This window comes from Pavona decussata, unplaced genomic scaffold, assembly GCF_977016875.1.
Source record: "Pavona decussata unplaced genomic scaffold, jaPavDecu1.1 SCAFFOLD_2, whole genome shotgun sequence".
Taxonomy (NCBI): Eukaryota; Metazoa; Cnidaria; class Anthozoa; order Scleractinia; family Agariciidae; genus Pavona; species Pavona decussata.
In genome coordinates, this window is record NW_028145426.1 from 2009505 (window position 1) to 2025000 (window position 15496).

Genomic DNA, 15496 nt, shown 5'->3' on the forward strand with positions numbered 1-15496 from the left:
TCTCGTTTAGCTTTTCTCACACGCGCAAAATATAACCACTCAGCGTCTGCGGAGTCTAATCACTTAGCCAATCAGAGCATAGCAATCAAATGGCTTCAGAGACGGTTGAGAAAACAGAGCCCGCCAATCCGGCGCCATAAGTCTGTGATTTGAAAACATGGCTTCGGCTTCACGATTTGTTCCTCTGCAATTGCCATTAGCTGAATTTATTGAGGAGCCAGCAAACAAAAATACTCTGAGCAAAACGAACAGAGACGCTTCCTTGCTCAAAGAGTTTTTGAGAGCAAAAGAAATGCATAAAGAACTTGAAAATATTGAAGCGAAAGTGCTCGATGAAATACTGTGTACGTTCATCGTGGAGGTGAAAAAAAAGGACGGAGGAGAATACGAACCAACAACATTAACATCGTTTATTTCCAGCTTCGACCGCTATTTACGAAGAAAAGGATATCCAACAACCGGGGAGATGTTCAGCTTAAAGCCAGTGCGGATGGAGTTCAATTTCTCGAATATACCGAGGGGTAAACAAAAACAAGAACAGGCGCCGAACCGAAAGACACTCGGGCTGTGAAGCCAAAAATGTTTTCTGTTCCAGGTAGTGACAGAGATCCTGTAAAAGCCTATCATCTCTATGCCTCTAAAAGGCCAGAGCAAATGAATTCAGCCGACAGCCCATTTTACTTGGCCGTCAACTACACTAAACTAGCACAGTCTTCAAACCCTGGTTCAAGGCAGCGCCGACGGGTATAAACAAGTTGAATTCACTCATGAAGACTATGGCTCAAAAAGGTGGATTGCACGCAGAAAATCTTAATTACCACAGTGCCCGAAAGCGAATGATTCAGAAACTGAACAATCAAGAGGTTCCTCCGACTCATATCATGCTAGTCTCTGGATATAAAAATGTTCAGAGCCTCAATAATTACAGTTCACTTTCAGAAAAACAGCAGCGGGGTATATCCAACATTCTGAGCGCTAACGCTTCAGGATCGCTGGCGATTCGACAAACCGAAGAAGTAAGTTTATCATCAAGGAACCAGCAATTGCCACAACGACCTTTTTCTTTATTTCAAGGGGCAAAAATTCAAGGAGGAACATTTAGCATTGCTATAAACAGTTTAAGCCAACAAAGTCCTGACTTGTCTTTGCAATGCGCGAAGCGTAAGCATTACTTCATTGAATCAGATAATGATTAAAAAGCAAAGGTTTTGCTCATTACATTTTAGCAATCTCCCGGTATTTTCAGTTATCTTGGATAAGGAGTAATAATTTATGTAGACTCTTTTTCTTCTTGTTTCCGGAGAACAGTATTTAACGCCAGGTCATTTAGATTCTTGAAATTTTACTGTTTTTGCAAGTAAGCTCATCAAATTTCAGATGGAAATAAAACTGATTTGATGGTCATGTTTAATTCTCGCTATATATATAATAAACAAATTACATCATAGAAAGTGCTTTGTGCGGATTTTTATTCACTAGTTGCGCTCACTCGTTCGTTTTCCGAAGTTTTGCAACTCGTGAATAAAAATTCGTACGTCGCACTTTCTATGAAGTAATCTATATTTACTGTACTTACTAAGGCCTTGGATGAACGCGTGGCTAGGTTATATGTGTTAAGTTATATGCATCAAGTAACATGTAGGCACTAAAAATACCTGTCATTTTACAATTGATCCACATTTATTTCTTCTTTTTTTTTTACAAATATCTCCAGACCCCCTACAAGTTAGCGCCTCTGGCGCTCGCTTGTAAGCCCCCCCCTCCCAATTCAAAATACGCTCCGCCATTCCTGAAATTTGACTCAATCCGTAAGGCCAGGGAAGCCTTTCTAATCTCAAAAGGTAGAACACGTCTTTCACATGGCCTGAATATTCGCGAATAAATTTACTAGCTTTTCTTCTTTTTTATTATTATTTTGTGCGGTTTTCGCTTTTTGACCACGCGGATATTGGGACGAGAGCGCCGAAAGGAACCTGCCCCCTTCCTCCTTTTTTGTCGCTCTCGCCCCAATTTCCGCGCGTTCAAACAGCGAAAAACGCACAAAACCCCAACGGAAAACGCTTGCTACTCAGGCTAGTAATGGCCGTTTTTATGCTAGAGACGTTAAAGTCGTCTTGAGACGACTTTAACGTCTAGTATAAAAGCGGTAAATAAGACAGACGCATTTAAAGTCTGACAACTTTAACGTCTTTAGTTAAGTGCGTCGTTGAGACGCACTTAACAGACGACTTTAACGTCTCAGACGTTAAATGCGTCTAGACGACATTAACGTCTCTAGCATAAAACCGGCCGATGAAGCGAAACAGTTTTTTAGCCTATCGTTTAATTGAGAATTGATGGCACCCAGTAGTGCTGCTAACTGTAGAGAAACCTATACAAAAAATTTTATTAAAAACTACTGAGATAAAAACTCGCGTCCCAGCTTCCAAATGTTTGCTTGAAAGCAAACGTGATGCACGAAGACGAAATCTAGGCAACCAAGAAATACGGGAACTGATGAACTGGCGCGCTTTCCAGGGACTGGGCTCAGTAAATGAAGGAATCTGTTGTCAAAGTAATTTCGTGTTTGATTGAACGGCCACCACTTCATGTCCATGAATCAAAATACTTTTTCGCCTTTGCTCGCTATGACCCAAGCCTGTTTAATTTAATTCGTTGCTTATGAACAATTCGGAAGGGAATAGGTAACTCGGGTGGCAATTTATTCATATGATTGCGTTATTTCGCATGCAAATAACTGTAAACATAGCCTGAGTATCAGGCCTTCCTAAGGGGAGGAGGGAAGGGGAGGGGGAGGGAGAGGGGAAGGGGGAGAAGAGGAAAGGAAGGCCTGACACAAAACCTTTCAGAAGTTTGTTTTCAACGTCCGAATTTTGGACGTTGGCGCTGATTGGACGAAACACAAAAGGTTACGTCACACCGCCGGAAACAAAAATTATCATGATACTCTAAACAATGCAACTGTCACATGTTTTGTATTTTGATATCAAAGGTCATTTCTGTCATTTCTGGGTTACGAGTGCCTGTTGAGCAACCGTCGTTCTTATACCCGTTGAGGCATTTTATTTGGGTTTGGTACGTTTGGCCTGTTTCAGTGCGTCCGGTGACAGTACTGCCTCTCTAGTTAGGATTTGAACTGTTTAATAATCTTTATCCAGCCGCCTTTTCGTTTTCGTAGCTGAGATCTTGTGTTTCTTATCAAGGCTATTTGTCTTTTGATTACTTACGGCTGTGTTTTTGTCATCACTTCTTGACATCCTGAACTGCGATATTTGTATTTTCCTCCTGTAATGAAGGTGTATTTAGCCGTGAATTCTGCTCAGTGGTGCTCAACAGAAAATATTTTGTTTGGAGAGTCTTTTGCAATGGAGCTGTCTGTGTAACTTCAATTCATATCTCTCACAGCGGTCATCGCTGACATGACAGTTGCATGACCGGAAGTTATTTGGATTGGCTACTATTTGCGGCGAAGCGTCATGCTCATCGAGGGGGCGGAATACTCGTCTCAATGCTTCTGTGTCAGGCTTTTCTTCCCTTTTCCCCCTCCTCTCTTTCCTCCCCCCCCCCCCCCCCCGAAAAGCCTGATACTCAGGCTACTGTAAACACATCAACCGTAAAATATATCCCACGGGTCAATGCTAATTCAATATCGACAATATGAGTACAATCCACTAGCAATTTCTGTGAATTTTGGTCATCAGTCATTTTGCTTGGACTAATTATAGAATGTGATTAATGAAGTACACATGAGTGGGATTTTTTTAAGGCCATAAAGTTGATTTGACAGAGAAAAAAGCATTTAGATTCATGCACATGGGCTGAAATGTGAACCCCTCCCTTTCACTCGTTGAGAGGACAAAGCATTTCATTCATAACCAATCAGATTTTGCATTATGTTGTTTACATTTGCATGTCCTCATTGGTTTTAAGTTTAATTTACTTTGGTTTTACATCAATTGAAAAGCGCTGTAAGTATGCCGGGTGCAACGCGTAATTTCTTTTTAAAGTAATTTTTTTAAGTATGGGTCAAAATACCAATGCTTAGGTAAAAAAATTAAATTTCAACTCTTGCAAACTTACTTTCCCGCGAGTTTTGAAATAAACTTTATTCTCTCTCGTATCCAAAAATTCGAAGCAATATTTAGCCGCCGTATACTAATTGTTTTGTTTTGTTTTTGCTCTAATTAAAATAACGTTTTGACAAACATTTGACGGTTATGAAGCGAACAGTTTTGCTGCCAAGTAGCTAATCTTTAATCTCAGCACTTGCATGCGGCGGTACTGTCCATTTAGCTAAATTCTGTTTCTACTATTCTCAGTATTACTGTAAATCTTCAGTGCTTAGATGATCTTGAATTGCAGGTTTTTTTAATTAATCAGTCATTTTCGTTCAAATAGTGTGTGGGTACAGCTGAGTTGTACTGGTTTAATTTGCATCTCGGTACCAAATACGCCTTATATTTAGCGGCTTCAATGTAAGCTTATTCAATAGATATAGATCTTACCTTCGCGTAAAATAAAATAAATAGTGTTATATTTTGCCGTGTTTGTAAGGTTTGTTCTAGCAAAGTGACCGGAATGGCAGTGAAAGCTAAAATAAATAAAATGTCTCGTATCAAAAGTACTGTCTCTTTCGCTTCATCCCAAAAATTGTTTCTTCTCCCATTTTTGTGGTTAAATTTAGCTTTTGTCTGCTTTAAAAATACTATATTTCAAACGTCAATGCATGTTTAAGAAGAAAGAGATGGTTTCTCTATGGGTTTGATTTTTTTCTTTTTATCAAAAACACAGATCCTCTTTAACTATTTAAACATGGCAAACGTTAATCTTCATTTAAACAAACAGATATCTCTAAATAAAAGAACATACATATTGAATATTTGTTTTTGAATTTGTTTCGGTTCGATATCAGTGAATATGTAAATAGCTGCCTTTTACACAAAGAGAAATTTAGACGGTCGCGTTGTCTTATTGCGTTTGTTGTCTTTATTCGACTTCGAGAGCTCACTATTTAAACATGGTCATCCATATCTGCACCAAAAGATTGGAAGAACTTACCAGATTAGCCAAGCTACACCATGGTTTCATGCTGTCTCTATGTACATTGAATTTTGTATTTTGCTTAACGGCGATTGTTGGAAATCTCCTCGTTATTCGCGCGGTGTGGAAGGCATCTCTGATACCAAGCAGTTTAAAGAAACTGTTTTTAAGCCTTGCTTTCTCTGATCTCGCAGTAGGATTATTTGTTCAGCCGATGCATGGTGCGATCATTGCCGCGATTTTGAACATGTCAGCGAACGGTAACCACAACACTGAGTTCTTTTGTCCGACGATAGTCACCATATACTTGTCCTCCGCGTACCTTTTTGCAGTGGCATCCTTCTTATCGATAGTCACCATTGCAGTTGACCGCCTCCTCGCAGTGTCCCTTCATTTGCGATATCACGAGTTTGTCACAGCTAAACGCGTTGAAATTGTCTTGGGGATGTTGTGGTCGGCCAGTTTCCTCATCACCTTGGTTTACATCTGGCTTCCCAAATACAACGACATCGTAGCAGTGGTTCTTGAAGTTGTGGGAATTTTGGTGACAAGTTCAGCATACTTTCGGATCTACAAAATAGCAAGATACCATCAAAATAAAATATATTCTCAATGCCAGGTTGTAATTGATGCAGAGAGGTTAGAAGTGGTTCGAGATAAGACATCAGCTTACAACACATTTTACGTGTATGCTGTATTCGTTCTATGCTATATACCAAATGTCGTTTGTGGCATTCTTTTGAATGCTTCTGAGTTTAATATGGCCTTTACAATAGCTTTTTACATCACAATTTTATTAGTCTACGTTAATTCCTCAATAAATCTTCTCGTTTACTGTTGGCGATTTCAAGAAATTCGTGGCATTGTCAAAGCCACGATAAGAAGTATTTTTTCACTAAATGAACATGAACGCATTTAAAAATTAAAATGCACAGAGCCCGGATATAGAGAAATGCATATGATCAATGACACAGAAATACCCTACTTGGAGAAATGCCGAAGCACTTTTCTTAATCGTTGCTTTTGATGCTAGCGACATCGAAAAAGTCCTCAACTTAATTGCAAAGGAAACGTTGTGAATGACGGATAGTGTCAACCACATGCAGTGACAACGGATCATTTTATAAGTACTAAAAAATAGAATAAGCAAAAGCAATTGGCTCAACATAAACGGGGTGAGTGGTCTTGATGGCCAAGTACTCAATGAAAGTAATTTTGTAATATTTTAGAGCAAGAATAATAACATGAACCTAGTTGTAAGGGCCTTATCCCCCACGAGTCTCCTCAAGCTCAGTGGTAGAACATCCGAACTAGTAATCGGAAGGTCTTAAGTTCGACTCCTGATAGGAGCACTCGGATTTTTTGTATGAATGAATCATTTACTGATTAATACATCAATCTCAATAAACTCGAAGTGCCAAGATTTCTTTCAAGTGTATTTACCACCCAAAACCAACTCAATAGTGGGGATTTTATCATGGAAATGCAAACCCCCCTCAAATCAAATCAACTTTGTTTACCTGGGGTGACACCTAACAGTCTATTACGACTTACAAACCTGTGACCCTCAGATTCCGGATCGAATAGTCCAGTTTCGAATTCACCAAGACCGCTGAATAAAAGGAGAAAAGACGCATTTATACAGGGTTAGCCTCAATCTGACGTAAAACAGTTAACAAATACCAGTGAGAAGATGAACTTTTCACAACTCTGTGTATTGTTTTATTTTAGGATTCAGCACTTTCCTGCTAGCATCTGTGAATATTTTGCGTCAGGTTGAGGCTAACCCTTTTTAAATGCTTCTTTTGTCTTTTTGTCTTGTGGTCTTGGTGAATTCGAAACTGGACTATTGGAATTTGGAAATGCCGTTTTTTGAGGAGAGGGGAAAACCGGAGTACCAGGACAAAAACTGCTCGGAGCATGGACGGGAACCAACAACAAACTCAACCCACATATGATGCCGAGACCGGGAATCGAACCCGCATTGGTGGGGGCTAGTGCTCTCACCACTGCGCCATCCCTGCTCCCCCTGCCTCAACCGTAATCTTACATGGATATTAAGTCTCACTTACTAAGCATCACACGTTTGAATTAGCTAGGGTCATTCTATTGATTAAGTCCTTCAATGTGACTTCTCATTTGAAAGCTACTGAGCTGAAATAGGTATTGTTTGTCCGTGTTCTCCCCTTGCGGCTGGCACGGGAAGTCAGTGACTAAGGATCGCATTTCCGTCGTGTCCAATTTAAGTGAATTGAGCTCGACGCGGCAGAATATTTGACACCTGCTGCACCTGGATCGGCTGTCGATCCTTTGATACAAATATGGCTAGTTTTGTGGCATTACCCGACACTGGAGTCCACTACAGATCATGAAACGACGAATTTATGCCATGTGGAACTGATCAAATTAATATATTACACTAAGAACATTGGTTTTTCATGCTGCAGTATTTAATATGGCGTCTTGCCGAAGAACGAGTCATAGAATTAACAATCGAACTTTCCCTCTTCCATAAGCCATGAAATTTGATTGATTGGTTATTATCATTATTATTTCATTTTCATTTTGATGGGCTAAAAAAGGAATGCAATTTAGAGCAAAAAATATGGTGCAATTCGTGAATAAATCGCACCGTTGAGAGCCAATCAGATTGCAAGGATCACCAGAGATTTCAAAATGGGTGTAATAAAATAACTAAACCCGTGCCTTTCCGGCTTGCTCGTATGTAGGATGATAATGCATACAATATCTACACTTAGTAGTAGCACTTTCGACCAAGGAGTTGGCTTTGCAATATAAAAAAAAAGCTTTTTCCTTGTGACAGAGGCAGTTTTCTCTTGATTAGTGTATGGCTAATAGAAGTACGAAACCCGGCTCGAGTTCTTCCACCGATGAAGACGACATGGCCGCCTCGAACTATCAATCTTTAAAGACTTCCATCGATGCTCTAAAGTAGGTGATGACTGAGGGGTTTGCAAAAATCTACACTGATGTGGATACGCTCAGACTCCAATTTCACTGAGACAGAGCTGGTTGGTATCAAAAGCACTAGTAGGTCTAACAAGAGACAAATCTAAACAGCACACAAGACGAGTAAAGTCAAATGCTTGGAGGAAAATGGGTCAGGATGTGAAGAAGATGACCGAAGACCATAAAAAGAGCTTCCGAAGACTTGAAGTCAAAAACTGCAAAGTTCGAGTCCTAACTTAAGGATCTTAAAGTGCAGGTAGAACACAACATAAGACTTGAAGAGTAAATGCGACGAGAACGCTTTGATAAGATAGCAAAATCGGAAGACGTGGATTGCAAATCTCTCATTCTTGACAAAATTCGTAAGGAGTTGGCAATCTGAGATGTTTCTGGTATAAGATTACATGCAGTACACCTAGTCGGCAAACAAATGAAGGTAGACCCCTGGCCGATTATAGTTCGGTTTGTTTATCGCGAGGACAGGGATCTTGTGCGGTCAAAGGAAGGTAAGCTAAAGCATTCAACTGTATTTGAAAACTCTTATATAACTAAGGACTACGCTCGTGTGATTCAAGAAGAACGAAAAGTGTTAAAGCAGATTAAAGCTCCGGAGGAACTTGGACATGACAACGTAAGAGTACAGCTGTAATACGGAGATTTTTTACTATGAACAACGAAAATTTTGACAGCTATAAGTCAATCCCAGAAAACCTAAAATAACTTATTGACTTTGATAATGAAGAGAGATATGTAGCTGAATTGCTGTAAACAAAATTATTCAGCCGATTGTGTAGCACGTTCGGGAGGAAAGACTGCGTGACGAGTCTAAAGAGAGTCTGGGAGGGAGGCTTCCGATTGTGCAATTTCTTTCTTCTTTTTTGCCACGGGCACTAAAAACCCCTTTCGTGTGATGACAGCTGTAAACACATACAAAACCCCCTGGGAAAACGGTCCAATAATAGAGAATTTTAATTTCTTTTGTACTTTTTTTAATTCTATGTATATAGAGAAATACTGTTTTGTTTTTAGCAATTTGCTTCAGTCGTACCCGTTACATAGCTTTCGCACGTTCGACTATCGTCGATGAAAATGGACTTCAGATAGCTTGCCTTAATGTGCGAGGTAAAGGAGACAAACAAAAAAGACAGGAAATGTTCAACTGGCTCAGGGCTAGAAACTTCTCCATTTATTTGCTACAAGAATCTAATCTTCACATGGCAAAAATAATTTCGAAAGTCTGGCTACAGGTCTTTTACGTATTCAGCTGCTAAACTGTACAACAGTCTAAATGCTACAACACAGACTGTCATAAAACGTTTTGATGCCTAGTGCCAGTTTTTTTCCTGCGCATCCGTATTATAATGTTTTATAACCTGTTTGCGCATCAAAATGGCCGCAGTCAATCCATATGGAAACGAGTGATAACCCACCTGCAACAGCTGGAGGAAGGAAGTACGTAATTGCTACTTTGGGAAGGTATCAAAGGTGAAGCGGAACAAAGAATGATAGCAACGAAACGAAAAAAGTTTATTGCATTATTTGCATTAGTAATAAGCTTACTCGTTTTTATTCTGTACATTTGTTACCCAAGTCTAATACGCGATGAAGCCCTCCCTTCAAAGAAGATGATAACATCTGCAAACACCACAATAACTCCAGGGAAGACTCTTCTGTTGGTATATAACAAATTCTTCGGCAACAAGGAGTGGATTACGGGTAAGGAAGAGTGTACAATACCGAGGACACGGCCGAAGCCCTGCGTGAAAGACAAGTTTGAGGTTACTCACGATAAACAGCGATTTTATGAAAGTGACTTTGTCTTGGTGCACGCCGCTAGTGACCTGCCAAGTCTGCATCATTTGAAGACGATGCGGAGACAAAAGCCTCCTTCACAACTGTGGATTTACTATTCTATGGAGAGTCCAGAGAGTCCAAATTCCAAGTCAAATGCATTACATCTCGGCGAACTGTTCGATTTGAGTTTTACTTACAGGGTTGACTCTCATTTCTGGGCGCCTTATAGCTCTTACGAGGCAATTCCATTCGTTAACCTTTCACAGCAGAATTTTGCAGATGGGAAAGCCAAGCTTGTTTCCTGGGTTGTTAGCAACTGTAAACCTCAGCTTAGAAAATCGTTTGTTCGTGAGCTGCAAAAATACATCACAGTTGATGTGTTTGGATCATGCTCTGGGCAGTTTGGGAAGTGGAGATCTTGTTCAAGAGGCGAAGGTTGCACAGCCATTATCAAACAGTACAAGTTCTACCTTTCTTTTGAAAATGCACTGTGTGAAGACTATATAACAGAAAAGTATTGGGGCCATTTAGGTAAGTAACTGTAGGACAACCAGGGAGCATTCCATGTACATCGCTGGCCAAAGATGCGACAAAATTTCGAAGTTCCATGCCAAGAGTGCAGCTGCCAAAGTGCCTGTTATGCCGTCTGCCGCAAACCCCATCCCCTCCCCGCTCAAGGGAGAAACCCTAGATATTTTTGGATAACAACAGCTCATTTTCATTAGCCAAGGTAATTTTTCTCCATGTCAACACTCATGGGGTAATCTACCTCTGGCTTACGCTGCTTTATGTCAAAGACCATGATCATGTGCCATTGTGCTGAGCAATTTGGAATCTTCGGCATAACCTACATGAAATGCAGCCTTGTAAGACAAGCGTCCTTCATATGTAGTAGAACCCTGTTAACCTAACTTGAACTCCCAAGGGAAACAAAAACTAGTTCATGTGTTTGAATTAGCGGGGGTTGATGTTGAATTTCAGAAGTATCCTGTTAATAATAATTATGAATAAAATGTCATAGTTTTATCTTTTTCCTTTTCACAACAAGAAAGTCGTACAAGCTAATTTTGTCTCGCAGATTTTTTTAACCTTCCCCCTCCCCCCTGACGCACAGGATTGAGCTAATTGAACAGTTTTACACTGTAGTCCATAACCTAAGATGAGCTTCCCCCACCCCTCCGCTCCCCCCTCTTCTCTTGACAAAACAGGCTCTATTTTTCACATGTCAGCCTGTCTGATCAGTGGCATCTCAAGCTCAGTAACCTGATGTTGAATAATAACCTTTGTATGGAAATTCTCTTTAGTTCTCAAAATGCTAAAATACAACCATGTTGAAATAAACTTTGCACTGTTATTGATCTCCCTATTTGTTCGGCTTCTTCAGCTGAAGCAGGCAAGTAACCACTTGACTCAAACTTACAACCACCAGGTCATGATCAAGTTTCAAGTTTATTAAGTTTTCCAAAAATTTACTTACAATGAACACCACCTGCAAATAGCAAGCTAATCTAGGCAGGTGGTGTTAAGGACACATACACAAATTACTAATTGAAGGCATTAAAGAAAGTCAATTTTGAATACATTATTTGTCAAAAGAGTAAAAAGTAATGAAAAGTGAAGAAAAGTTTTGATAGAGAAAAACATGGAGTTCTGGGGTAACTGACCAACATGAAAAACACAGAAGTAGGAAAAGACAAAATAACGAATCATTTTGGTATAACATTTGTTTATAAGCCTTTTGATAAAAACGTTTAGTTTGGGAATTGACCAGGTTAAGGACAATTCACTTTTTCATTTTAAATGCAACTGAATATGGACATATAAAATTCATGCAGCTATGATGTCTGCCAATATGGAGTTATTTGAGCTGAGGGGATGACTGTTACAGAAATATACATGTATTGCACATATTGGCTCATGTACTTGGAGCTCTACATGTAACATACGTAACAAACCACAAACCACTATACAATATTTTCAACTATCTTACAAAAACAAAAAGAGTATTCTTTGAAGAAGAACTTATGCCATTTGCATTTCTGGTCTTTGATGGACATTCCTTACTGCATCAGTTGTTGACAGTTTTGATAAAGGGTGTTATAGTTTTCTGCTGTTGATGTGTCCTCTTGATTCTCTTGGTTTTAATTATTACTATGGTCAACTCATTGGTAAGACAACACATTTTTAAAATAGAGTTCAAGTTATTGTAAAATTAGTTTGAGTTAGCAGTGAGTTTCATAGACCTAATGCAAAAATGGCTGACATTTTAATATTCTTTTGTCTGTATTCAAATTAGCCTCTCAAGCCTCATTCAAGGTGAAATATTCTTTTGATATTTGAACTCAAGAACAAGGCTAGTGAGGCTAATTTTAATGTAGACAAAAAAATATTAAAATGTCAGCCATTTTTGCATGGGGTCTATGCATTAAATGAGTTCAAGATAGTGGGGTTCTACTGTTAAAGTAACTAATAATAATCAAAGATTAGGGAGTGCATCTCGAACCCAGGCTCTCTCTCATTTGCCGAGTTGGTGATGATGTCATCCACCCCTACAAAATCTGTCGGAAATGCCAGATATGCATCCCAAGACTCATTCATTCATCCATTGATCGATTTATTGTCCCGTACAATCTCGACTCCAAATGCAATTAGGAGTGCATTCCTTCTACGTCAGATGCAATAATATTACCATCTTACAATGCTGACTTTTGGAAAACCAGGCAGCACACTCCCACCAAGAGTCCAAGGAGTGCCCTCCCCAGCCATTTAAGTATGTTGCAGATTGTGAAATTACCAACTAGATCTGGTGTAAAATTTCTCTTTCTAGGGTGTGTTCCAACCCATAACAAATTCACCATATATTCACCTTTTTCAAAGAAAAAGAAAAAAAGGTGAAGGATATACACTTGTTTTCAAAAACACAAAGACAGCTATATAGTGCTTTTTGTAAAAATGTGTATAATATAGATTGTTTTCCTATTATAAACTAAGAGCTGTAATGAGTGAGTACCTTTTGCAAACATGGTTATACTCTTTTGAAATCATTTGGTACTACACATCTGAAAACACTATGATAAAAATTTAATCTGCTATCAAAGCGACTTATAAAAAGTATTATATCTCAAAATATTAATTTTACATCACCAATTTATTGTCAATTTGTATGTTTTGTGTTAGAAATATCTTGAGCCTTTTTTCATGGAAAAGGCCCTTTAACCCCTTATATCAAAGAACAAAATCTCCTATCTTGTCCCCATACTTTTCTTATAAAAGTACTGGGGAGAAGTTATTAAAATATCAAAAAATTCACTTTGGTTAATCATATCCTTAATTCTCATAACCTCAGGGATTCACTCAGTTATAAGCATATTTGATATTACAAGGAGAAATTTTATGCTGATCACTGTTAGGGCTTAAAGGGTTAAAATCCCTAAATGGGGCTTATTGATCCCTCAGAAGCCAATTTTCCAGAATAAACACTGATCATCATTACTCAAGCAAAAATCTCTTCTGTGACTCCCTGTTTTCCCTCACAGCAGTCTCCTGCAGATATGTTTGTGGACATTGCCCACCTTCCATGCTTCAGAATAATATTTTATTCCATTATAGCTGTTGATATTTATGAGGGTGAAGTCTATGTTGATGTCTTCCTAGACTCTACCAGTGTACCAGTGACAGTCTTCATCATTAAACTTTTACCTTTATTGTTCCAATGTGGGTAGTGGCCCTATCTCATGGGTGTTCCTGGAACCTTTGAATGGTGACGGGTATGGGACCGGTTGTTCTTGTACCTGTATTGTGCTCCTTTTTTCCTTCCTGTCTAGTTCTGCCCTTCTCCCTGTGTGTAGACTCTATCATACTCATGGGAGAATCCTGTAGACCATGCCATCTTGTTTAGCCAAATTGTGTCAGCTAAGTTACATGTCAGACTTGAAGACAGTACAAATGCCTTTTTGTTAAAGGTACATGTAGCGGTGACGATGCTTCAATGTTCCCTCAACTCGTGCATCTGTAGGGTAAAAAGACAGCCCTCTTCTGTGGACTGTTCTTCTTGTTTTGGTGATTGCTGTACCCAGATCTTCTCACTCTTCGGCAGAGAATGTCTGGTAAAACCCATTTTCATGACACCATGATGTGTCAGGAATGTGACACATAGCACAACTGCACATTCTCAACATTTGTAGCAAAAAGACTTCACGAATTGCTCAAGATGGATTTTCAACATTAATTTGTTGCTATAAATGTTCGTAATATTGAACTTGTCGTAGTGTAATAAAATGAGCACAGAAGTTTATTATTTCTGGCTTGGATACCATTGGTACTACTTTTTATTTTAAGCTGCAAAGTAAAAGTGTTACATTAGAATGTTGTCATTCGGATCAATGCTGATAGACAAACAACTTAGCACCACATGGCAAAATTGTTTTTGAATGATTGGGTTTGCAAAAGCAATGGGAAGACTGGTAATTTAATTAGTAATGTGTAATTCTCCCCACTCTGGCAGTGGGGAACCCCTTTACTTACCTACCCACAACACCCCACATCCCCACCTGGTGACATCAAATTAAAATACGGCAACTAGTTCTACAAAGGCTGTAAATGGCACTGTTTAAAGTTACATGAAGAAAACACAAGAGAAACTTCAAAACTCAGGTCTACCATTGTCAATTTACTAATGGGAAAACTTGGTGTTCAGTGTGCAGAGGTATCATTATGTTTATTAGATAATTGTGATACAGAATGCATTCAGTAGTATCATTTTTCAGTTAGTTCTATGGTCAAATGTTTTTTAAAAAGGTAATGTTTAACTTTTGTTAGAACACACAATTGATTTCAAATGAGGTCTCCATGTTTTGAGACTTGAGTACAAATAAGCCACCCCCCCCCCCCCCCCCACTGGAGGGTTAATAGAGTTGTTAATGATATTCCCTCCCACCCTTAAAAGATCTTCACTCAATACTGGTTTAACATTAGAGTGGATTTTCTCAGAAATACTTTTGGCACACTCGGAAAATTAAAGGAAAATATCAGAAACCTCTCATGTCCTTTCAGTCGTTTTCGGTAAATCACTGAAAATGTTCTGAAATAATGATTGGAAAATAGCCGACAGAAAATTACTTGGACAGGACCCAGTCTTTATCGTTTGACTGGGAACAATAAAGAACACCAAAATGTAAGTTATGACAATAAACTTCAACGTTGTCATTAAAAGGCAAAAATGCAAATTGTAAAAAAACAGCCTTGTCAAAATGCTGTTGGCATGGAAACATTAAGTCACATGAACTATGAAATGATATTCAAAACAATCACCAGATAAATTTTGGAGAAGTCAAGAAACGTAGTGGGTTTTTCTTTCAAAAAAAGTAGTTACGAATCTCAGTACAGGTGTTTTTGGCCCCTCACCCTCGACTCACAGACTGAAAGGGTTGATGTCCCATCTCAGATTTTGGTGTACTGTGTATCCTCCCTGATTCCTGTCTACACAAGTTATTACCACTTACTTCATGATCTTCGCTGGATGCCAGTACACGCTCATTATCATTTTAAGATCTTAGTCTTAGATTTTAAGGCAATTCACGGATTAGGGCCATCATATATTACTGATTTAATAAGTGTTAGGCCGAAGTCCTCTTACAATCTTAGATCTAATATTAGCTTGTTACTGGAGCCACCCAGATCCTTCTATGCCGCT

The 15496-nt window shown here is 39.0% G+C and overlaps 2 protein-coding genes across 2 annotated transcripts in view; both read left to right on the plus strand.

Annotated features, from left to right (window-relative positions):
* Positions 1 to 3792: 3792 nt before the first annotated feature.
* Positions 3793 to 6186, plus strand: LOC146489961 (adenosine receptor A2a-like). Its single transcript, XM_085088797.1, has one exon. The coding sequence runs from the start codon at positions 5018 to 5020 to the stop codon at positions 5957 to 5959; it is 942 nt and encodes a 313-aa protein (XP_084944923.1). The 5' UTR covers positions 3793 to 5017; the 3' UTR covers positions 5960 to 6186.
* A 3208-nt stretch (positions 6187 to 9394) lies between these two features.
* Positions 9395 to 15496, plus strand: part of LOC146489962 (3-galactosyl-N-acetylglucosaminide 4-alpha-L-fucosyltransferase FUT3-like) — a 7386-nt gene continuing 1284 nt past the window's right edge. The window contains exon 1 of the mRNA XM_085111975.1: positions 9395 to 10335. Within this exon, the coding sequence (XP_084968101.1) occupies positions 9513 to 10335 (823 nt within the window). The 5' untranslated portion in view covers positions 9395 to 9512. The remainder of the gene's footprint in view (positions 10336 to 15496) is intronic.

Coding starts and splice junctions, on each gene's coding strand:
- LOC146489961 (XM_085088797.1), top strand. CDS start 5,018: ATGGTCATCCATATCTGCACCAAAAGATTGGAAGAACTTACCAGATTA.